Below are 27,565 nucleotides of genomic sequence, written 5' to 3' on the forward strand. Positions count from 1 at the left end.
AAAACACAAAACAGAAGTTTTTATCAGAAAAAGAAGAATTTGTTGTGCTCTTATAATCAATATATCATTGATTCATTGTGTATTTGGAGGGGGCAGCTGGCCCCTGGCACTTGGACAAATAACCCTAATTTGCTTTGCCGGATAATTACCACCGGTTCTCCACCACCCCATCCCAAAAAAGAAGCCCTAATTTATATACTCATAAAAAATTAGAAGGAGAGAGATTTCGGGTAGCTCGGGTCAACCCGAAGACAAGTGCTTATGATACTTCGAAGCGAAACAGACTACTTACACACAGTGACACAGACATACACTCACACTCACACTCACACTCGCACTCACACATGCCTCAATTCTGGAAACCAGGGTCCGAGAGGCCTCGCCTCCTCGACGACGAAGAAGGCGGTGTTCTTTTCTATACCACCTCTTCCTCCTCATCATCTGGGTACTTTTCTTCTTCAATCGTTGTGTTTCTTTGTGTGTGTATATATGTTCGAATGTGTATAACTGTATATTAGTATCATATATTCATATATGCAAATGTTCCTTCGGTTCACAGATTTGGCTATGCAAGCATAGAGAAGCAGAGGCAGAGACTCCCTGTATACAACTACCGAACAGCTATTCTATATCTAGTGGAGACTCACGCAACAACTATTGTTGTCGGCGAGACCGGTAGTGGCAAAACCACTCAGATTCCTCAGGTTCACTTTCCCTTTGTATACCTTTTGTATCATGTTGTGCTCTTATAATCAATATATCATGTTCCAATTTCATTACTGAGACTTCACTTATAGAGGGTCATATATCATGTTCCAATTTCATTACTGAGACTTCACTTGTAAAGGGTCTTCCTGTGGAAATCTAACATGAGATTGACCCACAATTTGAACAAGTCCATCAACGTTTTTTTTCATAGCATTTTGATCAGTGTTAGGGTTTCTCAAAATTACAAAAAAATATAGGGCCTGCTTGGTTCAGTTTTTAATTTTTTGAAAATTAAAAATTATAAACTGTACAAAAACCTGCTTGATTTACAGTTTCTGACAATTGTTTTATGAAAACTCAGTTTAAAAAAAAGGTCTGTTTTAGAGAATGGTCTTTTATTGTTCTCTGAAAATATTTTTCTATTTTCTTAGTTCTTGAGAACTGTTTTCTCAGTAAAAAACCAAGTAGACCCATAACTTTTGTAATTATTTTTGGTGTTAGCTTCATTTTATTTAGTGGGTCCTTTCCATAGCACATTAAACCTGTGTATAACTGTGAAAAAGAAAGCGTGAGTGAATGAGCTGATTACTACTATATCAGACACACACAAACTAACGCGTACACATATAAAAATAAAATTGTTGTGTATGTATTTTTTATGTTTAAAAATGATTGTGTATTTTGAAGATATTTGAATGAATGCATTGTGTGATAAATTCAAATCTTCTACTTTTTTTGTTTTGTCTGAAATTGCAGTACCTCAAAGAAGCAGGTTGGGCTGATGGTGGACGCGTCATTGCTTGCACTCAACCAAGACGATTGGCTGTCCAGGTATTATTTTCTTAGTTTGTGCTATGTCGGATATGTTATATTTTATGTTTTCATTGCAAGTACTTATGAGGTTGTTTCAGTTGCTATGATACTATTTTGGTGAGGATGTTCTACATGGAGGAAAATGTAGTCAGTATAGGAGTAAAAGATGTGTGGCATGTAGTTTCGAAGAGTTTTTTCATTAAAAGTGACTTTTCATAAATTCAAGGACTCTGTAATTGTACTCTTAGGACTAAGATTTGTTCTTGTATCCTTATTTGGATGAACTTGTATCTTAATGAGAATGTTTTAATCACACTATCTTTAATTGAGGGAGAACATGAAATTCAGCCCAGTAGACCATATACTAGAGGCTTTAGCTAAGTTGATATTGATTTGTGAAGGTTACAACTACTTCTTGTTCAAGTGCTATCAATATATCATGATCTTAATCCCTGACACTGAATTTGTTAATTGATGGATTAAATAGACCGGCGATGCTTGCCATATTCTTTTAACCAGAAAGGCGGTAGCCGGTAGGAAAAGATTTTTCTGCATTCGTGGATGTAATGGATCATGTTACACTAACTATAAGAGATATAGTGCTTTACTAGTTTCACCATGTTTGATGATCCTTTTCTTTAGCTAACACTTGAAATAAGGAACCTGATGGAGGGGAAGCTATGAAAGTAAAGGATGGAACAACTTCGAATCCACAAAATTCAGAGAGACAAATTCTGATGCGTTAAAAAAAAAAAAATGCTGCAACTATAACCACTATTTATAAAGGTAAAAGAATCCTAAAAATTGAAGGAATCATTTTTAAATTGGTTCAATTTGGCAGTGTCTGAAAAAATAGAGATAAGTTCCTAATTACTTAACTAAACCAAAAAAAAAAAAAAAAAAAAAAAAAAAAAGATCAAATTTCAGATTCAATCCAAATTCATTTAGACCTCGCAAAAGAATTCCGAAATATTCGATAGTCTTCCTATAGAACTGAAAAACGCGATTTTGGGGATGGATTTTGGCCAAAAATGACATGGACCACAAGCAAAGCTCGTGGGCATTGATTGTTAAGAATTATGCCTCGAAAATTTGCTGCTAATTGTTTTTTAGATCTTACCTACCTCTTGAGTTTCTTTTTCTTTTTTCTGTATGCTGTTTACTGCTCTTTTTCTGATGGTTCACTTTACTTTGATATCTATAAAGAATTATTTTATTCACCTCTTAGAAGTTTAAGGTTTTTCTGATGCATAGGCAGTTGCTTCAAGGGTGGCTGAAGAGATGGGTGTCAAATTAGGAGAGGAAGTTGGTTATACGATTCGATTTGAAGATATTACAAATACAGTGAGAATTCTTGTCTCTTATTTGCTGTTTTTAAGATTACATAAAACGAGTGCATCTTTCCCAATATGTTGCATCCCACATGGTGTGTAATGTGTATTGATAATCTAAATGGTTATTTACAGTAGGATCAAATTGTTTTATATCAGTCATGTGGTTGTATTTGCGTACTATGGAGTGCTGGGAGTTTTCTTGTTTTGACAGTGCAGGGTGTAACTAGGATCAAATTTCTTACAGATGGGGTGTTACTCAGGGAAATGATGGATGATCCTCTCTTGAGCAAGTATAGGTACCCATTTATAATTCAGAAGCAAACCATAAAAATTTTGTCCTTTTTTACTCTTTTCTTTATCATGTAAACAGATGCACTTTTAAACTTCTTGTAATATCTATCTATAATTAACAAGACTAATATATAAAATGGAAATCAGTAGACCTCCTATACAATTTGGGACAATAAAATAGTGAAAATTTACCACCAAAGGCTGAAGCCTAGTGGTATCTCCTCTACCTCCTAATATTGGAGGTGAGGGTTTGATTCCCCGTAGGGACAAATGGGTGTGTGAATTTCTTGCCCATGAAAAAAAAATATAGTGAAAAATTGATGGCCATAAAAACTTATAAGCAACTTGTTTGGTATCTTACTCTGGTCCCCCTCCACAAGGAGGGACAAAAGAATGGTGGACATTGAAAAAAATAGTTATAGTACGCTGAATGAACATAAATTGCTTTTATAATGTTGTCCAATCTTTAGATTTCATCTATGTGATTAGAGGATAAAGACTTTTTTAATATCTTAAATAACAATGAATCCAGATAAATGAATGATAAATTAAATAAGATATTATCTAGAAGATTATTATGGCAAGATGTATTTGAAGATTATAAAAAAAAAGAGTGTGCCAAGTGATATTCCTATCTCCAAAAGAACTTCATTTTTGTATGTGTCAAGTAGGGCACCAAAATACCATTGTGCTAATAATGCCAAAGAAGAGCCTATGTAAATTGGAAGTACGTACTTCCTAGGTACTCAGCCAGTCAAAATAATCTGAGATTTAGATTTATCAACTGGCTATTAGCCCAATGGTATAACCTTCCTTCCCTAAAAGGGGGAGGGAAGTGGGGCAATGTGTGTGAGTACTTACCTAATAAAAATAAATAAAAAATAAAAATAAGATTTATTACCTAACATTTATCTTTGTTGTTTTAGAAAGTCACTGTGAGTTTGCACCTGAGAACAATGTAGGAATATCTACCTTATAGAATCGAATTGCATTGGTATTTACTTACATTTTGGATCATCACTTCTAGGTTGATCATAGCTTTATTTGCTGCCAACTCTTTGGTGCATCTGAAAGGATTAAGTTCCATGGTGGGTCATAGGAATTACTTTTGGATGGACTATGTCCGCTTCCACTAATCCTTATTATTATTGTATTCATTTTGCAATTTCATGTGTGTGAATATTCTGGAGGGGTGGCTCGGCTAACTTAATCTAACTTTAGGATTTGGTAATTTTGTTTGATTTATCTTATTTGTCTATACATTTGGCATTAACTATTTTAACATGACAATTCCAGTGTTATAATGGTGGATGAAGCTCATGAAAGGTCTCTTTCAACAGACATCTTATTGGGTCTTCTGAAAAAGGTACTTTTTCAAAAATTAGGATTAACCTGTGATTGAAGTTAGTGATTGTATTGAAGTTAGTGATTGTTTTTTTCAATCCTATACTTCTTGACCTAATTGCTAAATATGTAGATCCAACGGCGTCGACCTGAGCTGCGTCTCATTATCTCATCCGCTACAATTGAAGCAAAATCGATGGCTGCTTTTTTCCAAACCAGGTTTTCTTCGTAATACCTTTATAATATTGGGTTCTAAATTTGTTTAATTGGTTGATGTTGCCATTCTATTTTGTGCAGCACACATCTGTGTGGAAATGTTTCATAAAGGCATTGCAATTTCAATAGTCTAGTAATTTTTTGTTGGTACATCTTGAGTGTCTTTCCATGTATCTACACGTGTATCTCTGTAGACTGGCCTCTCCTCTATCTAGGTCGACTCCTTGTCGAAACCCAAAATCTTTACAAATTTCTTGGTTTCTTGTGCATGAGTGATTCATGGAGACTAACTCCAGTTGCTTCCAGTTTTTAGTTGGAGGCATTTGTTTTAAAAATACAATCTCTTTTGGAAAACCTGCACCTTCCATCTAAAATGGCATTATCCTCCTAATTGTTTCATATAGCTGGTTTTGCGTAATCCTGCTTTGCTCAAAGTTATATATGTTCCATTAATGTCCAATAAGATGGATAATTTTCAAGATCATTTCATTGATATACTTATTTAAGCTTCAATCTTTTAGTCCTGAATCGTTGGAAGGATTAACAAGTTGAATTTTAATCTGGAAAAGTTGTCATAATTCTAATTTTGACTTAATTTTTGAATGTTCATTTGGTCAAGTATCTTTGGATCTACCTCTAGGTTTCTAATACTTGTGGATGTATTTTGTTGTATTATTTGTATCAGAACTTAACACATACAAGCTGGTAGGCTTTGTAGAGTTGGAATGCCTGAAGTTAATCCATTTAACGTGCATTACTCTTGATTCACACTGATTGAACCCAACACCAATTGGCAGCTCGGCCTAAATCTCATGTACTTCTCTTTCCATAGCCCAAACAAGATAGTGAATGGAGCAAGGGTTTATATGAACTTAATAAAGCCTAATAAATGTGCTAGAACATCAAATTAATTATAGTTTGCCGAAGGATGCCTGAAAACTCAAGAGACTCTAAGCAAACTTGCAATGGAGTTCATGATGTCAATTTTATAACTGAGCTATTCACCCATGTTTTTTTTTTTTTATAATTATTTTCAACATCGTCCATGACTCTAATTTTCCAATAACTAAAAATTATCTTTTTTGTGAGAAGGGAAAAAAAATTACTTGTCTCGCATAATTTTCTCAGTTTCCCTCTTTCTTTTGTCCTTTCTCTATTTCTGTCCCTTTCTTTTATTTCTATGTTACCATGAATAGTTTTCAACCTGATTTGGTGGCCCTGACCATGGCAAAGCTTTAGGAATTTTTTTTTGAACACTTCTAACACTTTCATCAATTTCTACTGCTTGTGGTTTTATGGTCCTAGGTGTCAGTTAATTTTTATTTTTATTTTTATTTTGTAAGTTTATTGATTTCACGTAGTCAAGATTGATTACTTGAAAAGTCATCAAGTGCTCTCTCTCTCTCTCTCTCTCTCTCTTTTTTCTTCTCTATCTGTGTGTGTGTGCGCGCGCGCACGCGCACGCAAGTGTCCTATGTCCGTCCATTACAACACAAACTTCTTATGTTTATTGAAAACTAGCAAAAGGCGTTTAGGACTGGAAGCTGAGGAGCATGGACCGAGGACAGAGCCTGCCATTCTGTCGGTTGAGGTATGCTATACTGGATTCTAACTCTTTATATACTATTTATTGGAAGACAACTTTGATGTTTCTGAAATGGATTTAGCTTTCATTTGAGATTATGACTTATCATAGAGGTATAATAAATTAAGGTATCAAAATTATTTACTTTACTTTCAGGGAAGAGGATTTAATGTACAACTTTTTTATGTTGAGGAATCTGTTCCAGACTATCTCCAAGCTGCTGTTTCAACAGTACTGTCAATTCATGATCAGGTGCGTAGAAGCTTGTGATAGGATGACTTAATTATGTGAACTTTCTTGCCAACCAATATATGAACTCTAATTGTAGGGCGGTTCTTTTCGGTGTCCAATAATACATGTATATAGTTCTGGTTTCTGCTTAGATACTTCCCTTTCAACTATGCCAGCAATATTTCATATTATTAGGAACACAGCCACAAACACAGAAAAATGGAGACACGTATAAAGTTTTATTTGCATACTTGATACTTCACTTCTGGCAATATCAGCTATACATAAAGATAACAAGAAAAGGTCATTAAATCGACTCTTTTCCATATACTTTGGCTTAGAATATTTCTGTCTCTTCAGACTTTGGAGTATTGCCACCCTCTTAACTTTCTCTCTTATCATGTTAGTACTTAGTTATTGCTTACTGAATTCTGACAAATTACCCCCTTCCCATCCTCTAATTAGTTTTCCAAGCCATTTTTGTTTCTTACATCCTGTAAATCTCTCTTAATTCAACAAAGCCTTAAGCTCCAACCACTATGAGTCTGTTGCATAAATCTTTTTTGAACATTCAGCTTTATTTTGGGCCGTGTTTGTTGTTCAATTATGGATAATCATATATTTTCTTCTCCCCCAACCACCCTTGTTAGAATTTTCTCAATCCACACTTTTTGGGCCACCCTTTTGTTCTTTAACATCACCAACTTAATTATTTAACTCCGTACTTTTGTGGAGGCCTACATAACTTCTTTTCTTCTACTTGTTTATCGATTACAATCAGAATGTGATGGATACCTCCTATTTGAAAATGTATACATTTATTTTTGTTTTGTTCTAGTTTTTGTCTTTTTTTTTTTGTTTGTGTTTTTTAAGTGTGGAAGGATCAATAATACTGGTCATACATTTACATTTGTTTTCTAGGAGCCAATGGGTGATATCCTAGTATTCTTAACTGGTCAAGATGATATTGATGCTGCAGTCCAATTGATCACAGACGAAGCTCAAAGTAATGGAAAGTCTGCTTCAGGTATCCTTGATTTAGGATTCATCATTTACAGCAAGGCAATCTTTTCTGGGTAGTTGTCTCTCTGAAGTCATTTTTTCTTGGCATATTGGTGGTTAATATTTTCAACTTAAATTAATACATGTTGAATTCATATTTAAGTTTCAATCTACTTTTTAGCTTAGGGCTTTCTTGGATTCCTATGCAATATATCGGAATGTCTCTTTTTTATTGATAAGTAGCAATATGTCTGAATGTCTCTTTACAGTTGTGTTCTCATTATCACATAAAATTAAAATTTTCTTTTTATTCTTGACTAAGATTCGGTTTTCAGAAGACTATTTTAGTCCCCTGACGGTTTCGTATTTGTTCAAACCTATAAATAATTGAACATTAGAAATAAATTATTACAAATTACAGCGTTACACTTACCATGACCATTTGATGAGATTTCAAATCCTTCATTAGATAAGAAATACCTTTTTAACATATTTGCAAATAACCAACTCATCATTCTTTGTCCTGCCTTTAGGTGCATGCCATGAAAAAGCAAGTTGCATCAGGATTAATCTTGCTCTATCCAGGCCTCTGGAGAAGCATCATGCATATATCATATTTTGACAGGGCTTAACACCTACATTTTTAATGTTATCCTGACCACATTATATACAGTGTATATATATATATATATATATATATATATATATATATATTTTATATCATTATCCAGCTTCATGTATTGGACTACAGTGCAACATGGAGGTTGGCAGTTTCTATTTGCAAATCGAAACTAGCCATGTTAAAAACTTAATAGCCGTATAACACAGTGCTATCAGTTTGATTTTTGTAAGAAGACCGTATGACATGCTTATCTTACAGCGTGATCTTAATTATTTTGTCTAGCTTACACAATATATCTGACCAAATTTCACTAACAGGATTGATTGTTTTGCCACTCTATTCAGGACTTTCACGTGCAGATCAGGTTAGTGTCTTATCATATGGCATCAGGGCATAATAAGTAAACGTTGTAATGATTCTTTTCAGATTTTTACTTAAGAAGTTCACTTTTATGCTTTCTTTTAGGACCTTATTTTTTCTCCTACTCCCAGAGGTAAGAGGAAGGTGGTGATATCAACAAATATTGCAGAGACCTCTCTGACTTTAGAGGTAACATCTTCACATTTTGAAGTAAAATTTGTTAGATATAAATGGAAAAGTTTCAAGCAGGCAGTGGATAGTTATCTCTTATTCCCTTCCAAAATTTTTACTTGTACAGGGTATCGTCTATGTTGTTGACGGTGGGTTCTCAAAACAGCGGTTCTACAACCCGGTATTTATAACATTGTTTCTTGTATTTTGTGTGTGTATATGTGTGTGCGCTATCAACAGGATTGGTGACAATTCTGGCATATGTTCATTAATTATTGGGTACTTATACCAATCTCCTCGAGGCTTGGTGCTACAATACGCAAATAGAACTTTTCAGTTTACAGGGTCAACCTCTACTTTAGTTGAGTTGGTCTTTTGGATTTCCCTTGCTGTTAAGACTATTAAAGCAATTTTTTTTTTTTTTTAAATGTTAGAAATGTGATTCCTTCTGTGAAAAGACTGAAAATGCCTTGTTTATGCATGTATAGACTGCTTTTCCCATTTACTAAGATTCTCAAGAGGATAGAAATACTCATAATGGAAATTGCAATTTTCTTATATTATAAACATGTATATATTACAGATTTTATTGATATATATTTGTCATATATATATATATATATGTATAAAAAATGCACTATATATTTTATTAATTATATAACAATTAATATGTAATTGAAAAGTCTTCAAATTTGAAGGCTGAATCAGCAGTTCCTTTTTTCTCCATGCTTTGATTGCCCTACATTCTCCATGCCCTTAAGTTTTTCTCTTTGTTTTTCTTTTCTTCGCCGTTCACTATTGACTACACTAGCTAGTCACCCTTTCATATCTTTTGACACGCCAACAATCAAAACCTAAAACCTAATGCCAATAGAGAAATTAACCGAATTGGGTATGCAAATTCAAGCTCTGAATGTCCAATTTGGGATTGAGAGAACAAAGAATTTGCTATGTGTTCTGGCATGGATTATAATTTTAATATTGGTGGGCACACTATCAGGGATGGCAGGATTTGTGGAATTATAAGATTGTTACCCAAAGCTTTATGTGTCTGAGTATGAGTAGTGAGTTGAAATTTAGACCTAAAGGGGCTGTAAATCAGTCTTATGGATATTAATTTTGAATTTCAGTTATTTTTAGTTAGTTATGTTGATTGTGATTTGATTCTTTATATACTCTGTTACAGATTTCAGATATTGAAAATTTGGTAGTAGCACCGATATCCAAGGCATCTGCTAGACAAAGGGCTGGTCGAGCTGGCAGAGTACGACCGGGAAAATGTTATAGGTGCCTAACTTACTACACGCATTTATATTTATAAGAAAATAACTTATTACAAGCATTTATTTACATGATGATGTCTGAGTTGATATTTTTTTGTTTTTATTAATATATCATCATTCGTTCCTTGGTCCTAGAGGTTGAACCTGATGATAAGTATTTTAAATATATCTAATTCAAGGAAGCTAATCAGTTGGCTGAACAATTCCCACATGTGGCTAAATTTTTTATTTTACCCCTTTAAAATTAAAGATGTCGGCATGCATAAATCTTATTCTCACATTCACATCTGTGATTGCTCTCATTTTTCTATTGTACTTTGTTCATATCATGCCATTAAGCATCCTAATCTCTTAATAGGACTTGCACTACTCAGGCTAAGTGTGTCCCTCGAACTGTTGCCACACACTTCTTTTTTCTTGCTTGCTTCTGCCCCCTTTCATCTGTAATAAGTATTCTGTTGCAAGAAATAGAGATTAACGAGGGGACTGCACATTATCATGTGGCTTTTTAGTGGTTCCATAGTAATTTATCTGGGTTTCCACTTTTCCTTTCTTTTATTCTGCATTCCATTCTGGATGAGACTTGGGAAGGCTAACAGTTCAAGCAAGGGGAAGGGAGATCTATAAGAGAGTTAATTGCTGGCTGATGGGTGCCACCTGCTATGGTGTTACAATTTGGAGATGATTTTCCTTTAGTTGATACTCTCAGCTGAAAATAATGCTGTTCTATACTTGAGGCATACAGTTTCTGTGGTTTGAAGATGATTGTTGATTAGATGGGTTCAATTGGTGTTTGAGAGATCCCTGATTGTTCATAATTAGTCTTGAATTTGGGATATGGACAAGTATTTTTCATTTTTAGGTCTTACCGTAGAAGCAATCTATAATGTAACATAAATTTGGGAGCTGTCAAAGTTTTTCAAACCCATCAGAATGGGGTTCTTTGGTTTCAACTGAAAGGAGGGTGATATGAACTTATACTTAGTATTGCATTTGGCTGTTGGCTAACTTGCCCATCTACTTCCCATCTTTCTTCTTTACTACAGCTTTCATGGCTTTGAACTTGGGAACTACAGCATGATCTTTTTTATAGGTAAGGAAGGCAGTTCGAGCACCATTTGCTGGTATGAGGATGGATTGAAGGTTTGATCTATAACAGCTGGAATTATGCTCAATTAGTTTAGTGGTTTTTGAGAATTGGGTGAAAATTAAATGATTTCAAGGCATTAGCAGGGGCTGACCACAGTCTTAACACTAATGGTTGGGACCCTATGGAAATTGGAGTCCTCTGTTGTGGTTTATGTAAAAATTACTTTTACGACTGCAGTTTGAAGTGGCAGATGAGAATTCTTGGGTGAATAACCTGTCATGGTTACAAAATGGCAAGTGTTGTCTCTGTCTCTCTTAGAAATCTCAATCGACGGAGATTGAATCATTGGATAGAATGTTAATTCTATAGTGCCCTGTCTAGATGTCTATGGTGACACTGGAGGTAATTATTTGGAAAGTTTGCGTTTTTCTGTCTTTTTTTCCTCAGTGAAATCTTTCCTTCTCTCTGTGGTGAATGATGGGGTTGATTATTTCATTATAAGTTGATTTTAATCTTTGTAGTTTTTGGAGCTTCATAGATGTCTGAATATATATAATTCTCTCATCAGAAGTCTAATTCTGAATTGTTGGGTGCTTTCCAAGATGTTGAGATAGGGAAATATTAATTTCTTAATTGCATTCCCTTTTTCTGTTCAATTTGGTTGTTCCATTCAGAGAATGGTATTACACATGAGCTTGCTTTTTTTGGATCTTAGTTGATTGTAGGATATGCTGACTTTTAGATAGTAAGGGCCTTTATTTTGGAAGATGATAACAGCGGAAAACAGGATCCTTTAGGATTTGTGAACCTTCCCTATATAATTAATAATTTGAGTTGGGAGCTTTAATGTCAGCAATATTATTTTCTGATGCCTTTTAGGTGTCTCTGGTTCTGGTTTTTGACCTTAAAGAAAAGGAGAAGAGGCTGAAGAGCACACGCGTGGGTGGGGGGAACCATCAAAAGCACAGACATTAAAGCAGAATAAAGAAAAAGGAAAAAGAAAAAAAGAAGACTTCTTCTATATCTTTGAACCATTGGATGATTTTAAAGGCACTATGTGTTCTCCTTGCCTCTGTATTTTGCGTTTTCTAGTAATTGCCGCCGGTGGCCTATTCTTGATACCTTTTTTTTTTTTTTTTTTGGTATCTTATTACTTTTCTGTATATTAAATTTATGTACTGTCATTCTTTATTGATGCCATTACCAGGTTATATACAGAAGAGTATTTTGTCAATGAAATGTCTACTGAAGGGATTCCAGAGATGCAGAGATCAAGCCTTATTTCCTCTGTGATTCAGGTATGCAGTCTGTTAAGTAATTTATAGAGGCACCATCATCTTTGTTATGTAATCAATATTATTATATTTCAAAAGGCTCTAGGTTTGTGCCTCGCTCAACTGCTCATTCTACTCTGAGGGTCCCTGACTTCCTATGGTTAACAAATCTGCCTGCTTTGTATTTCTTTAGGTAACATCTGCTTACTGTGTATCATTGAAACACATGCTTAGCATTTCTATATGTAATATCTGGAACCGATGCAGTTTTCTCAAATTATTAAAATGATATTTCAGTATTTCTTCTGTCCCTCCAGTTTGTTGGAGGTCAATGTGGACAGTTTTGAAAGGATTAATAATCTTTTTACTAATTTTTGCATTGTTCTGATTATTATTTGAGGAGAAATCTTTCATAAGAGATTGTAATTATAATATGGTTGTAACGAAGGGGGTTCCATGGAGATCAGTTCTCTGTGTTTACTGAACTTGAGGTTTACTGGAGTTTTCACCGAGCTTCTTCTAAGTAATAGGTTTTACATGTTTTGAATGATTCTTTAGCAAATCCGAAATTAAAAAATTTCTTATCTCTCTGTTTTAAATATACCACACTATTAAGATGTAAGATCTGTGGTTAGATATTCCCTAATGCATTATATGTTTTTAGTCGCAGAAGCAACAATTAGCACTCTTGTCAGTCCTTGCATCTGCAATCTTTTAGATTGGTTATACATGCTTTTGTTCACATTTTGTTGTAGTGTAGAGGCTGAATATTGGGTTTTGATCTTACAGTTAAAGGCCTTAGGCATAGATAATATCTTAGGCTTTGATTGGCTTTCATCCCCTTCACCCGAAGCTATGGTTAGAGCACTTGAAGTACTTTATTCGCTTGGAGTCCTTGATGATGATGCAAAACTTACTTCACCTGCTGGCTTCCAAGTTGCAGAGATTCCATTAGTATGTTGCCACTTGCCACTATTCTATGTCCTCGTTTCTTATACATGTGTTTGCAGTGTTGACTTTTGATTAAAATACATGGCATTCTTCTGTTTTTCTTACATTTTTTTTTTTTGCTGTGGGAAATGGATTCAGAATATGTTTGAAATGTTGGAATTCCTGAGCTTATAAATCAATGTCTCTTGCACTGGGTCTGGTAATTGTTACTGTTCAACTCCCTCCAACTAAAATGTTCACCTAAGAAGCATGGATATTGATACAGGATATGACACGATTTGATATTGTCAAGATTTAATAGAATTTTATATAAAACTTCAATTTGATTTTTCCTTGCAATTATTTTTTTAATCTTGGAAGAAAGCTTAACCTGATGTGTGTGGTTCAAACTAGTCACTTATTTGTAACTGCCCGAGATATGTCAGCCATCTGTTCAAAATTAAGAATTTTAATTCTGTACGAACTTCAAAAATCTGTCGGAATATCTATGGGAGTGTCCCAAGAGGTGACACTGTCCAACATGGATAAGGCTCCTCGTTATCATGGTCCATGCTTGACACCCACATTGTGGTAGGTAGGTCACTCCAGTGACTCCAGTCGCATATGAACATCTTTTAAAACATGCCTCCAGTTTTTTAATCGGAATCATTTGATTTTCCTCGACATATGATGTTGTGCTCTTTTATTTACTTTGTATAACTTGGACTCATCAAAAAAAAAAAAAAATTTTTACTTTGTATAACTTGGATATCTCTGTAGTGGTTTTGCAAGGAAATGTTGTCCTTTCAAAACTTTCATGGTTTCTGCTGCTGTGAACAAGCCTTTTTATGACATACCTCTCTTGAAAATATTTGTATTTGTAAGAATATAATACACGCACACACTTGTATGTGTATGTACCGATTGGGAGGAGGGATTGATGGAGAGATCTGTTGCTTACTAGTTATATCATGTAATTCTATACTTTGATGACCAGCACAATACTGGTCATTCGGGCCTCTGCATTGTGTATAATAGTGCAAAGATTAGGCATACACATTTTCGTGTATATGGTTTCATAGATGCCAAGTAAAAGACAAAAAGGAAGAAGAAAATATTTTGATTGTATTATTTTCTGTTGGGAACTACAACCTTTGTAGGATCCGATGATCTCAAAAATGATCTTAGCTTCAAACCAGCTTGGATGTTCTGAAGAAATCATCACCATTTCTGCTGTTCTCTCTGTACAGGTAAATGTTTTTCTACTGTACCATATCACACTTCTTAGATTTTATTGGAAGGGAAATAATGTTCAATCTCCACTTGCTATAAAAGGAAATGACATTATTGCCCTTCAAAAACATTTTCACTTCACAATTATTCTAAAAGGTACTCTTACACCCCACTTTCATTTCATTTATTATAAAATTCAAGTGGAGAAAAATGGATTGCAAATATCATATCCTTGTTGAGTTTATATTGAACCTTATGAAAAATTATGGATTTTGATGATTTCGTATCCAGTAAGTAGAGACAGTAAACCTGGCTTTAGCTTTGGTGGCATCTCCTCTATTATCTAAAGAGTAAGCCGAGTGTTTAAACCCAATTGGGACGAAAGTGGGTCTGTGAGTGAGTCTTCCTGTCGTCCAAAATTTTAGATGACTAGATAAGCCATGTTGGGAAGTATATGACACTATTATTTTTCTCTATACAATTATACTAGGTTTTAATGGGTAAAAATAATACTGAAAGAAAATGTTCCAGCCGATTTGTTCGCTTCTGAAATGTTATTGCCCAGGCCATGATGGAAAGTATTTAGCACTAGGATTTTTCTCTACGCAATTATACTAGAATTTTAGTGGGGGAAAAATAATATTAATACTGAGAAATATTCCAGCCGAAATATCACATCTGAAATTTCTTTGTACAGTCCATCTGGATTTCTGTTAGGGGAGCACAAAAGGAGCTGGATGAAGCCAAGATGAGATTTGCTGCTGCAGAGGTTCCACATCCCATATTCTAATTGATTTGTACAAGCTTGACTCAACTCAACTCTACATACCTTAATCCTAATTAGTTCAATTTGAAGCTAATACCTCTTTTATATTTGTGTCTTAAAAATTTCTATTTTCTGCATTTTCTTGTGCGAATTAGAATTTTATTTTATTCTTTATTTATTTTTTGTGTCGGTATCTCATGTTTTAGCTTAGGCTAGATTTGCCAGAAACATTTGAAGGTTAACTGCATGATATATTGCTAGAAATCATGAACACTTATTTAGAGGGTTCCATGGCCGTGTCAGGCATGTGTGTGACACATACACACTTGGGCCACAACATAACAAATATTTGATGTTTGATTTCAACTTCATAGTAACATCTCAAATCTGAATTTAGTATTTTGCGTTACAGATTTTTACAGTCCCATCTTTAGGGGCTTTGGCATTCGACATGCCTAAATGCACGCAAAGGAATTGTTTGGCAATTGCACCCATACTTTTGTAAATTACCCACCATTCGTATGAAAAAGATCACGTGTTACACCAATTTTTTTCTTCCCATTGCTCAGTATATGTAGGCTATATATTAAAATTTTACAATATTCTGCAGGGTGATCATGTGACCTTCCTAAACGTATACAAAGGATTTCTTCAGTCTGATAAATCATCCAAGTGGTGTCATAATAACTTCATAAACTACCATGCCATGGTGGGTATTCGTTTTGACATCAGCCGCTTTGAGTAACGTTTTTAAGTTGTTGAATGTTTATCTTAATATTCTTGGCTTTGGTGCTTAGCATCTGTTATGTAGAGTTTCACTTGCTTCTAGATACTCTTATTGGAACATTCCATAGGCATATCATTTATATTTATACTAGTTGTTTTTGTGCAGAAAAAAGTTATTGAAATTAGAGAACAACTCAGAAGAATAACACAGAGACTGCGCATAGTCTTAAAATCTTGCGAAAATGATATGCAGGTAACTTGGTGCAATACTTTTAATAATTCATCATCATCACCATCATCATCCTTGCCTTAATAATGTCAAACCACACGAATGCTCCTTGTCCATTATTTTCTACTACACACCATCTCACCCCTAATATTTAAATTTTAAAATTCATTTAACAGTTCATCCCACACCCTTTTTGTCTCTTATCTTCAATGCAAACTTTTCTACCTCTTCTTACCGGTGCTTTCATAGGTCTTTCCTAATTTTTCTCCTCACTCTCATTAGTAACCCTAACTCTTCTAGTCACTCTGTTGATCCATCTTAACATTCTCATTTATGCTATATTCTAATTTTAATAATTTCTTGGAGTTGAAAACATATATTTTTGCTGTGCCTGTAGAGGACGGCCTTGAATATTTTGTACTCCTCATTTTATATGGTAAATTACATCTTTTACTCATGCACATTGAGAAAATGTATGTTGCTTCGTTAGAAGTGGCCTAGACATTATTTATTTATTTTTATGCAAGACTGCTTTTCTTTCTTCTCTTCTTTTGCTAGGTCAGCTGCTACTGAGAACCAGAAATCTTACATTGTTTTAATTGCTCATTTAACAAAATAAAGGTTATGATATGAACTTTTGTAGGTAATACAACAATCTGAAACTGAAACTAATCTCTCTGTCTCTGTGTCTCTCTCTCTCTCTCTCTCTCTCGTATATATGTATGTGCCGCGCTCATGTGCATCTCATGTGTCTTATCTACTTAGTAATGCAGATTCATATGATAAGTCAAAGAGAAACAAGGAAGTGGAGAGAATAGGAAGTAAAATAAAATAAAAAAGAAAAGTTATCTCACACTAAATCAAGCTAATATTGAAACTGTGGGTCCACCTTGATTTTCAGTGTTACAAATGGTTATTGACATGAAACGTTTGAATCAAAGAAAAGCATAAATGACTTTCACTGGATGGACAATCACAACAATCTTTATATTTAAGTTAGTTCTTTTATTTTGCTGGACCACCAATTCATTTACTATTTGCTTTCTTGGTGTACCTGTTTGTTTATGTTGAATAATAATCAAAAACCACCTTTAATTTCAAACCGCCTTAAATTACACACTTAAAAAATTGGACAAGGATCCTTTAAGTTAAAAACTCACTACATTATCATAAAAGTTGAATTGTGGAGACACCGACACTTGGCATTATATATATATATATATATATATATATATATACCATGGATATATATATATATATATATATCCATGGTTTCTATTACACCACATCAGCCAACTTAATAAAACTTACAAAACTTTGTCGTTTTAGGGACAAGGAAGAGAGTCTTCCTTTAATGCTGATACTCTCTTTCTCTCTCAATGAGTCCAGGGAAAAAATCAAGAAGAATATAGTAACTGTTACAAAATCATATAAAACATTCCTATTCCAAAGATTTCTCTTGTTTATTCAAACCCTTGGCAATCATCAAACCCTTGGCAAACATTGGGATCGAAATTGTTATCTGTGCCCAACACAAATGTTTCATACATCCTTTGTAACATCTGAGCAAGATCATATTACTCACGCCAGTAACAAGGTCACAACCTCCGGCGACCGGAATTTGATGACTCAAGCCGATCAATTTCATAACAGATAAAATGAGGACTCTCTTAGGTTAGACGTCGTCTACTAACGGCGTCTCTTCCTGTGGCCCTAAAACAACACCACTTCTAGAATTTTATTTGTTAGCTTACATGGTGCAATATAAGCCTTGGATTTGAGTAATATGCCACGAGTCAAGATTTCCATAATGCAACAATGTAGAGAGTTTTCAACTTAGAGGATCCTTGTACTAAAAAATTAGGCCTGCTAAAAAGTACTTTGGACTTTTGCCGTAAGTACTACAAGGTTAACTGAGTTTGCTGTACCCTTGGTTTTATACTTTTATAGACAAACCTCTTTCTCCCTCTCTCTCTCTCTCACACACACACACACACCCACACACATACAATTCCAATCAAAAAATTATTGGGATATTTTCATAAGTACTGATCTGACTGAAGAATCCACAATTATCTATCCATTTGGGCTAAAGGTCCCTCCTTCGTCTTCAAACTTCTATTTGTGTTTTTCAGAGAAATCCAAAGCAATAGTAGATATTCCTTTATCATTAAATTGTTGTGAATTATAGAACAATTATAGCTATTACAAAATAAAAGGTTCTATAGTTTAGGCTTAGAGGGCTGTTTTTCTGGCCCTTTGTTTGTTCTCCTGGGATGCGTTCCCCTTTTGAACGCTTGCAATGCATTTCTTACTTATCAAAAAAAAATATCCTTGATACATCTTACATCTAGAGTAAGCATATGATGATAAATATGATTTGGTGGGTTTTAGAATCATCTTTGTTTATGCATGTGCAATTTTTGTCAACATGCTACCGTGGACAGGAGATCAGCTACCTTTCAAGTCGTTAGGTAGGATTCAGATAGTTTTGTCCCCTACACTCTTTTGTTGTAGAGATTGAGAGAGAGATACAGAGGCTGCAATTGTATATTTCTCATTATTGGATACCCTAAACAAAATAGGGATTATATACAAGTGTAAGAAAGACCTAATTACACAATGACCATAAACTATAAGTAATTACAATTTAACCCAACATAAATATATATATGTGTGTGTGTGTGTGTGTGTAAATGTTCTAACAGTTGCTTTATGTGATTCATAGCTCAACCTTCTAGAATATTGATTTCTTCTGCCAGATGCTTCTTCATGTTGCAATGATTAACGTTACAGCAATTTTCCCCGTTGCAGGTAGTAAGAAAGGCAATTACTGCTGGATTTTTCTCTAATGCTTGTCATTTAGAAGTGAGTATGAAATTTCGATTCTTAAATGATCATCCTTGTTTCTGTTTATGGAGAAATTCATTAAATTAAACCTTTATTTTTCTCAAAAAATTCTTAATCTTATATGATTGCCTGATAAAATTATGTTTTTTTTTATTTATTTTTTTTTTTATCTTGTCACAAGGCTTTTAGTCACAATGGGTTGTACAAAACTGTTAGAAGTTCTCAAGAAGTTTATATTCACCCATCATCTGTGTTATTCAGGTTAGTAGAAGTATCTAAATTGATTATTCATTTTTGCAAGTATCCACCTTTTGCCAAATTTTGTTGGTTATTCGATGATATGATTTCCGTATTTAAAACTTGCAATACCAATCTAGGGAAAGGGTAATGGAACAAATATTAGGAATCAACTGCAGCCAATGAAGAAACACTCCACTATTGAAGCCATTTACTCAAGGCAATTAATGGAAGTTTGCAGAAGTAAATATAAAAAGAAATATTTACATATAATTATAATAAATTTAGAAAAAAACTGTTAGAAGTTCTCAAGAAGTTTATATTCATCCATCATTTGTGTTATTCAGGTTATTAGAAGTATCTAAATTGATTGCTCATTTTTGCAAGTATCCACCTTTTGCCAAATTTTGTTGGATATTCCATGATATGATTTCCATATTTAAAACTTGCAATACCAAATTGAATGCCACTTTTATTGTTCTCATTCCGAAAAAGGGTGGGGCGTTGGATGTTGGGGAGTTTCGCCCTATTTGCTTGGTGGGGTGTATTTACAAGTTGATTGCTAAAGTCCTGGCCTCTAGGTTGAGGAAGGTCTTAGATGGTGTCATTTCTGATTCTCAGAATGCCTTTGTGGGAGGTCGCCAGATTTTGAATTCAGTTCTTATTGCTAGTGAATGTGTTGACTCCAGATTGAGTAGTGGGAATCCAGGTCTTTTGTGCAAGCTGGATATCGAGAAGGCGTATGATCATGTGAGTTGGAGTTTCCTCCTCTACTTGATGGAGAGGATGGAATTTAGGGAGCGGTGGAGGAGATGGATTCTGTTTTACATTTCTTGTGCTCGTTTTTCAGTTCTTGTTAATGGAGCTCCGACCGGTTTTTTTTCTAGTTCGAGGGGATTGAGACAAGGGGATCCTATTTCTCCGTTCTTGTTCCTTTTTGTGATGGAGGCCCTTTGTAAACTGATTCAGAGGGCGGTGGAGTTGGGATTCTTGAGTGGTTTTAAGGTGGGCAGGGATGCTGCTAGCAATTGGAAATTTCCCACTTGATGTTTGCTGATGATACTTTAGTACTCTGTGATGCTGATGCAGATCAGTTGAGATATCTGAGATGTGTTTTGGTTTGGTTCCAAGTTGTTTCTGGGTTAAAGGTGAATGTTGGTAAGAGTGTTCTTGTGCCAGTTGGGGAGGTCCTTGAGATTGAGAGGTTGGCATAGATTCTTGGTTGTCACACTGGCTTATTTCTTATTTCCTACTTAGGGTTGCCCCTAAGCGCCCCTTCGAGATGTGTGGGGAGTTGGGATCCAGTTGTGGATAGATTTGAGAAAAGATTGGCGGGTTGGAAGAAGCAGTATCTCTCTAAGAGGGGTCGGGTCACTTTGATTAAGGGTACCCTTTCTTGTCTCCCCACTTATTTCATCTTTCTCTTTCAGATTCCTTCCTCTATGGCAGAGAGGATTGAAAAGAGGAGGAGGGTTATTGCGTATAAATTTGGGGAGAGCAGTGGAGGGTGGTGTTATCTCGTGGACGTGGTCCTAGGGGAGTGGGGGTTTGGACTGGCATTTGGAAGGGGTGGGATGATTTCTGCAAGCATGTTCGTTTTCGAATCACGGATGGTAGGAGGATCAGATTTTGGGAGGATCTTTGGTGTGGGGATTTTCCTCTTACGCTCGCTTTACCACGACTTTATAGGATTGCTTCTCATAAGCAGGCCTTGGTGGTTGATTGTTATCATCTTGATAACGGGAGACTGACCTGGGATGTTCAGTTTAGGAGGCACTTCTAGGATTGGGAGATTGAGGAGGTTATCCAGTTTTTGGATTTTCTGTACCGTCAGACGATCGCAGCTGGGGATTCTGATTGTTGGCTTTGGATCCCTAACCCTCAGGGTCGCTTCGAGGTGAGGTCCTTTTTCAAGTGTCTTACGGTTGGCGCCGGAGGCTTTTTCCCTTAGAAGTCTATTTGGCGATCCAAGGCCCCCCTCAAGGTGGCCTTCTTTGCGTGGACTTCTGTCTTGGGTAGCATTTTAACCTAGGATAATTTGAGGAGGATGAACCAGGTGGTGATTAATAGATGCTATTTGTGTTTGCGTGATGATGAGACTGTTGATCACCTTCTGCTTCATTGTAGCATGGCTAGGGGCTGTTGGGATTTGATGATTGGGTTGTTTGGGATCCCGTGGGTGATTCCTAGCTCCACTAGAGGGTTGATTGAGGCTTGGAGAGGATTTTTAGTAGGGGCTCTCATTTGGGACGCTTGGAGGGCTACACCTCTTTATGTTTGGTGGTGTATTTGGCTTGAGAGAAATCGGAGATATTTCGATGGAAAGGGAAAGCCTATCTCTATGCTTAAGTTCTCTATTCTTTTCACTCTTTTTTGTTGGGTTCAGGGAGGAATTTCGATCTGTAGAGGAGTTGGTTGTTTCTTGGCCTCTTTGAAGGCTTGAGGCGTCTTGGCCTTGTTTTTGTACTTGGGTCTCGCTCCACTTTTTAGGGGTTCTTTAATAAAATTTACTTATCAAAAATAAATAAATTTAGAGAATGCATATAAAAAAGTAAAATATGCTAGACATCCCTTGGTTAAGGGAAAAAAAGCCTTGGTGCAATGGTAATGTTGCTTGTCATGACTCGCCCCGCTGTATAGATATTGTCTGCTTTGCACTCTATGTATTTACGATTTTCAAAACATGTCTACACTGTTAGGAGGCATCCGCATATACAAGTGGCAACAACCTTTTCCCCCTAGCGATGTAGGACATCACATTGTTCCATTGTGACCTGTAGGTCATGGGTTCTGTAACGACCCAGCTCCTCATGGATCCGGATCATTAAACGGGTCCTAACCCAACCCAAAAACATCCGAGGGTAATACGGTCATTTCACGTTACATTTAAATATCAAAGTCCGAAGAGGGCAAAATGGTAATTTACCACAATTCAATAAATTGAGACTCAAGGGTACAACGGTCATTAACTTGTATCACATAGTAAATGAAATAAGGTTCGGGGCAATATAATCCTTTCGAGGGTTAAAAATATAATTATGGCATTTTATTGGGTCATAAAATAATTACGTGAGACCTCACTTGTGTGCCAAAGTGCAATTTGGGAAACTAAACACATATTACTTAAGAGACAGAAACCGGTCGACGTATCCACACCATACGTCGACTGGTTTGGGTATGAACAGTGGGAAAACCCACTGCCAAGATACCGGTTGATGGTTTGGGACATGATACCTACGTCGACTGGTTTGGAACGTATGCAACATTAACCCACACTGTGAAGATACCGGTCGACGTATGGGAAGCTATAAGTCGACCGGTACCGGGAAATCTTCACTTCCACTTCCCACTGTCCAGTGATAACCTAGATGCACCAACATTGGTAATTCAAACACCCACGCCACTACACTTACGTGTAATTTTAATACATTTCAACAATAATTTTAATAACAACAACCACGTTATTAACATAATTTACCACACGTCACTAAAAAACTAGAGAATTTAGTGTAATTAAAAGTTAATTACATTTTCTTAATGGCCATGAATACAAAATTATTTACATTCCCAAAATTACAATTACCCATGAAATGGCCAAATACAAAATAGCAAAAAAACATCTTCCAACAACTTTCAAGCTTGCGGAGGAATCTCATCTACCATTTCTTTGCCATGACCTGAAAAAAAATATAAGTATGGTGGGGTGAGCAATTTGCTTAGTAGGTGGCGCCTAAGACGCACCTCATGAGACTCCGTGAATCCAAAACAAAGAATAGGCCAATAGGAGTTGGGGTCATTCAACATAGGAAAAGAAAAAAAATACAACATAGTTATCATTCTCAACACAAATAATAAGATGCAATGGAGATGCAATGCATGCCGATGCCGCTCCCCATTTTCACAATCAGGATCATTGCCTTCAAACTGTTAATGTAACCCCCTTTGGTGACTCCGCAGCGCCGAGAGAAGGATTGGCTACTGTCCCTGACCTTTGGTGACTCTGCAGCGTCATTATGGGGCCCAGATAGCTCAACCACGTTAGGGCAATCTCCTTAGTTCCCTCTAGGTTACATTAACCTACCAGCCCGTTGGTGACTCCGCAGCGACTGGGTTTTCCAAAACACTTTCATTAAAATATTCTTTCCCAAAACTCCCCATTTTCATTTTAAAAAAAACCATTTCTTCCCTTCATGCAACCCAATGGCGTACATGCATGTCTCATGATCTCCATACTATGAAAATGAGGAATTTGACACAACACAATTAAGCATGTTCTCATACTTTTAATATTTAAACAATAATGGATTATCACAAAATACAATAGGGCATGCTTTTATACACCATTCATAGCATGTGAACAATACAATAGGCATAAAATTCATTATATAAGCATGCTTCTCATATAGCACAATCAAGACAAGTCTTCACATAATCACATATATACAATCAAGACATTTTAGGCTACAATTAACACCAATAAGCATGCTTTAACACAATTCAAGTAGAATAACTCACAAAGGTGCATGAATAATGTGAATTAGGAAGCCCCTACCTCAAATTGAGCAAAACCCTTAAAATGATCAAGAATTTCGAAATCCAAGGGAAGCACCTACACTATCGCGTAGATCTCGTCGTGCTCTTCGTTTCACCTCAAACGTCACTCAAAAACTCCAAGAATTGAAGAAGTTATCAAGTCTCAAAGATTTGAAGCAAAGAAGAAGAAAAAATGGAGTGAAGGTAGAGAGAGGGAAGAGGTAGCGGGGAGAGAGAGTGTGAGAGACCAAAAATGGTCTCTAACCAATTTGTTTTAATGGTGGGTCCCACCACTAATTCTTTTCTTTTTCCTTTTTCTTTTTAATTTCAATTTACACCACATACATAAAAATGCACCACTTAATCCACATAAATTAAAATGTATGAAATGCAAATGGACCCAACCACAATCCCGTACACATAACGTGAAAAGACGAAAATGCCCCTGTGACAATGAAAATTCCGGAAAAATAAAAAAACGCTGAAAAATTGGAAACGTCACAAGTTCAAAAGAAGGAAATCACCTCTCCGCATGCGGATGTAAGCCTGTGTACATCTGACCCACTTGGGTTTGCCCTTTGCCTAAGACATGCCTTGGTTCCTATCATTTGCTAGTAAGGAAATTCTAGCAACAAAGTAAATACATGGAAAAATATGTTAAATTGAAATGTTCAGAATCATGAGAATTACAATTGAATGTATAAAATGTAAATCCAATAAAATATAGGAAATGCCAGTATAATGATGATAGTTGTAGGGTGTTTTTCTCTTTCAAATACTATGAAATGAACAAAAATTTAACTTATTTTACAGCTCTTAGAAAGAGACAAGGACCATCAGGTTTAAGAATGTTGCAACATGCATGTGACCTTGTTGCTAAATACACTAGGAATGATAACAAATGTGGTCATATCAGGTTTAGGTATGATGCATACTGATTGTTCCTTGTGCAGAATGCAATGTAGTGCAAGTAGGTGCCACTCAATTTTTGGTTGGATTGTGCTCGCACAAGAAGTCAAAATCTACCTAACATAGGGTTGTTTCTTTTCTCATCTTTCCTCTCTTCCTTTCTTCCATTTTCTTTTTCATTTCATTTTCCTTTACCCCTCCACACCCCCCTAACCCATTAAAAAAAAAAAAAAAAATCTATATATTTATACATATTGACCATACAGAATCTTAGTAACCCAACCCTTTTAAATCCCAAATTGGGAGGGTTTGGGATTATTCTTTTAAATTATTTTTCTATTGTAAAAACAATGCATCTCTAGACAGTTTATTCCTAGAAAGGAAGCTCTCATTGTAAAGCCAATGCTCATACTCGATTCATAAATTTTTTTTATCCAACGCATGATAAAAGAAACTAATTCACTTTACTGCAAACTTGACAATGATGATTTTTATTCCTTGAACCTTGTTTTGCAGAGTTAATCCAAAGTGGGTTATATACCATTCTATCATGTCAACTGATCGACAATACATGCGCAATGTCATCTCCATAGATCCTTCTTGGCTGAGAGAGGCTGCTCCACATTTTTACAGGCAAAAACAGCCCAATCCTATTGCTCTCTGATTCCTCTTTTGCTAGTATAGCTGCTCAAAACATTTTTACCTTGTGAGCACCACCACCACCCGATGCTTTTCAAAATGAAACAGAAGCCAATCAGCATTGTCCGTTATAATAGCCGCAGGAGATCTTGTACATGTACTAGTTGTAAACCTTCAAAACTGCACGTTACTTGATTATACCTGTACTAATTTTACCGTCTCTCTTTTCAAGTGTGCTATTCTTTATTATTAGTATTTTTTATTAGGTAAATACTCTCACATTCTGACAAATGTCTACTATAAGGCTCTCAAAGAGGAGAGATTATCGCACCTAGGCCAATGGCCCAGTGGAATATACTTTATTAATATTGAGAATTATAGCTCTGCTTTAGTAATTTTGGTGCTAGATTGACTGATGTTACCTTCTGTGAAGTTGTCCAGCAAGGCTTGTATCAACCAAATATCTATGCAATATCAGTAGTGCCTAGTATCCTGATGTGTACGGATATGATTATTTTTATTTTTATTTTCCTTCAGAATTTGGAGAAGATATCTAGAAAATGAAGTTACAACTCCATTGGCTCATCTTGAGCAGAGTCCAGTCTTTGGAGGGTTTTGTTACGTTTTCCTTACCCCAGGATAGGGGTTAAATTTTTTCCAAATGACCTGAATTTTCAATTCTACTTGATTTAGTTAAGTTTGACTCTAGTATTATTACCATCAACATCATAATAACTAAATATCGTAAATAGCAAGTGTTTGATTATTTAGAGTTTTGGAGTTAGACTTTTGAAATCTCAATATTTATACTTAGTAGTTCCTCCGTTCTTTTTCTTTTAGGTTCTATAATTTATTCATCAATAGAATTAGTGTACTACAATGATTAGAAAGAAACTCTGGGTTTATTACAGCTGTGCTTGAATAATCACTACTGCTTGTTACAATTATTTAGATGCTTATATCTATATTAATTTCTTTCAACTCTATTGAACAGCAAAATATGTCTGTTGGGTACCCTAACTAAATTAAACATATTGCTTCTTGATTTTGTACAATACAATGGCAAACTTAATGCACAAGGTTCCATTTGAAGAATTGTTTCCTTATTTCGATTTCATATAGTCATGATATAATAATTGAAAGAAGGTTAGCCCTTGTCGTCTTGATTTTGTATCTAGGTTTAATTTTGCGCCCTATTGAATCATAGAGACTATTTCACTATGATGCCCCTAATTAGGTTAATTCTCTACCTTCTGCAATCAACTTGAAACGTCTCTCTACTTTGTTAGTGATCATTTTTTTTCAAATGACCTCAATTTTCAATTCTACTTGATTTGGTCAAGTTTGACTCTAGTATTATTACCATCAACATCATAATAACTAAATATCGTAAATAGCAAGTGTTTGATTATTTAGAGTTTTGGATTTAGACTTTTGAAATCTCAATATTTGTACTTAGTAGTTCCTCCGTTCTTTTTCTTCTAGGTTCTATAATTTATTCATCAATAGAATTAGTGTACTACAATGATTTGAAAGAAACTTTGGGTTTATTACAGCTGTGCTTGAATAATCACTACTGCTTGTTACAATTATTTAGATGCTTATATCTATATTTCAATTTCTTTCAACTCTATTGAACAGCAAAATATGTCTGTTGGGTACCCTAACTAAATTAAACATATTGCTTCTTGATTTTGTACAATATAATGGCAAACTTAATGCACAAGGTTCCATTTGAAGAATTGTAGTATAGGGGTTAAATTTTTTCCAAATGACCTCAATTTTCAATTCTACTTGATTTGGTCAAGTTTGACTCTAGTATTATTACCATCAACATCATAATAACTAAATATAGTAAATAGCAAGTGTTTGATTATTTAGAGTTTTGGATTTAGACCGTTGAAATCTCAATATTTGTACTTAGTAGTTCCTCCGTTCTTTTCCTTTTAGGTTCTATAATTTATTCATCAATAGTAATGGTGTAGACTATAGAGTACTAGAAGGATTTGAAAGAAACTTCGGGTTTATTACAGCTGTGCTTGAATAACCACTACTGCTTGTTACAATTATTTAGATGCTTATATCTATATTTCAAATTCATTCGACTCTATTGAGCAGCAAAATATGGCTGTTGGGTACCCTTAACTAAATTAAACATATTGTACTTTGATTTTGTACAATATAAGGGC

The 27,565-nt window shown here is 35.2% G+C and overlaps 1 protein-coding gene across 5 annotated transcripts; it reads left to right on the plus strand.

Moving 5' to 3' along the window:
- The first annotated feature begins 88 nt into the window (after positions 1-88).
- LOC132315647 (probable pre-mRNA-splicing factor ATP-dependent RNA helicase DEAH9) lies at positions 89-25,771 on the plus strand. Of its 5 annotated transcripts, none has more exons than XM_059813997.1 (23): positions 94-445; positions 560-704; positions 1,465-1,539; positions 2,776-2,865; positions 3,072-3,151; positions 4,443-4,512; positions 4,624-4,709; positions 6,228-6,297; positions 6,448-6,543; positions 7,444-7,549; positions 8,491-8,510; positions 8,612-8,695; positions 8,805-8,858; positions 9,864-9,964; positions 12,258-12,348; positions 13,114-13,278; positions 14,415-14,504; positions 15,185-15,256; positions 15,864-15,962; positions 16,146-16,232; positions 19,023-19,076; positions 19,240-19,319; positions 25,254-25,771. In XM_059813997.1, exons 1-23 carry the CDS (start codon positions 345-347, stop codon positions 25,399-25,401), a joined length of 2,064 nt encoding a protein of 687 aa, XP_059669980.1. In that variant the 5' UTR covers positions 94-344; the 3' UTR covers positions 25,402-25,771. The 5 variants fall into 5 exon arrangements, with proteins under 5 accessions (XP_059670002.1, XP_059669980.1, XP_059669973.1 ...); XM_059813990.1 differs by having other exon boundaries at positions 95-445; positions 8,464-8,510; XM_059814003.1 differs by lacking the exons at positions 94-445; positions 560-704 and having other exon boundaries at positions 1,474-1,539; positions 2,780-2,865; positions 8,464-8,510.
- The last annotated feature ends 1,794 nt before the right edge of the window (positions 25,772-27,565 follow it).

Source organism: Cornus florida, unplaced genomic scaffold (genome assembly GCF_030987335.1).
Source record: "Cornus florida cultivar Cherokee Brave unplaced genomic scaffold, ASM3098733v1 CherokeeBrave_3.0.0_Hap2_Chr01, whole genome shotgun sequence".
NCBI classification, from domain to species: Eukaryota; Viridiplantae; Streptophyta; class Magnoliopsida; order Cornales; family Cornaceae; genus Cornus; species Cornus florida.

What these genes read in the sequence shown, in the direction of transcription:
- LOC132315647 (XM_059813990.1), top strand. Translation starts at nt 345, where the DNA reads ATGCCTCAATTCTGGAAACCAGGGTCCGAGAGGCCTCGCCTCCTCGAC. An exon ending in AAACCACTCAGATTCCTCAG is followed by an intron (nt 705 to 1,464) that starts GTTCACTTTCCC and finishes CTGAAATTGCAG; the next exon opens with TACCTCAAAGAAGCAGGTTG. An exon ending in GACTTTCACGTGCAGATCAG is followed by an intron (nt 8,511 to 8,611) that starts GTTAGTGTCTTA and finishes GCTTTCTTTTAG; the next exon opens with GACCTTATTTTTTCTCCTAC.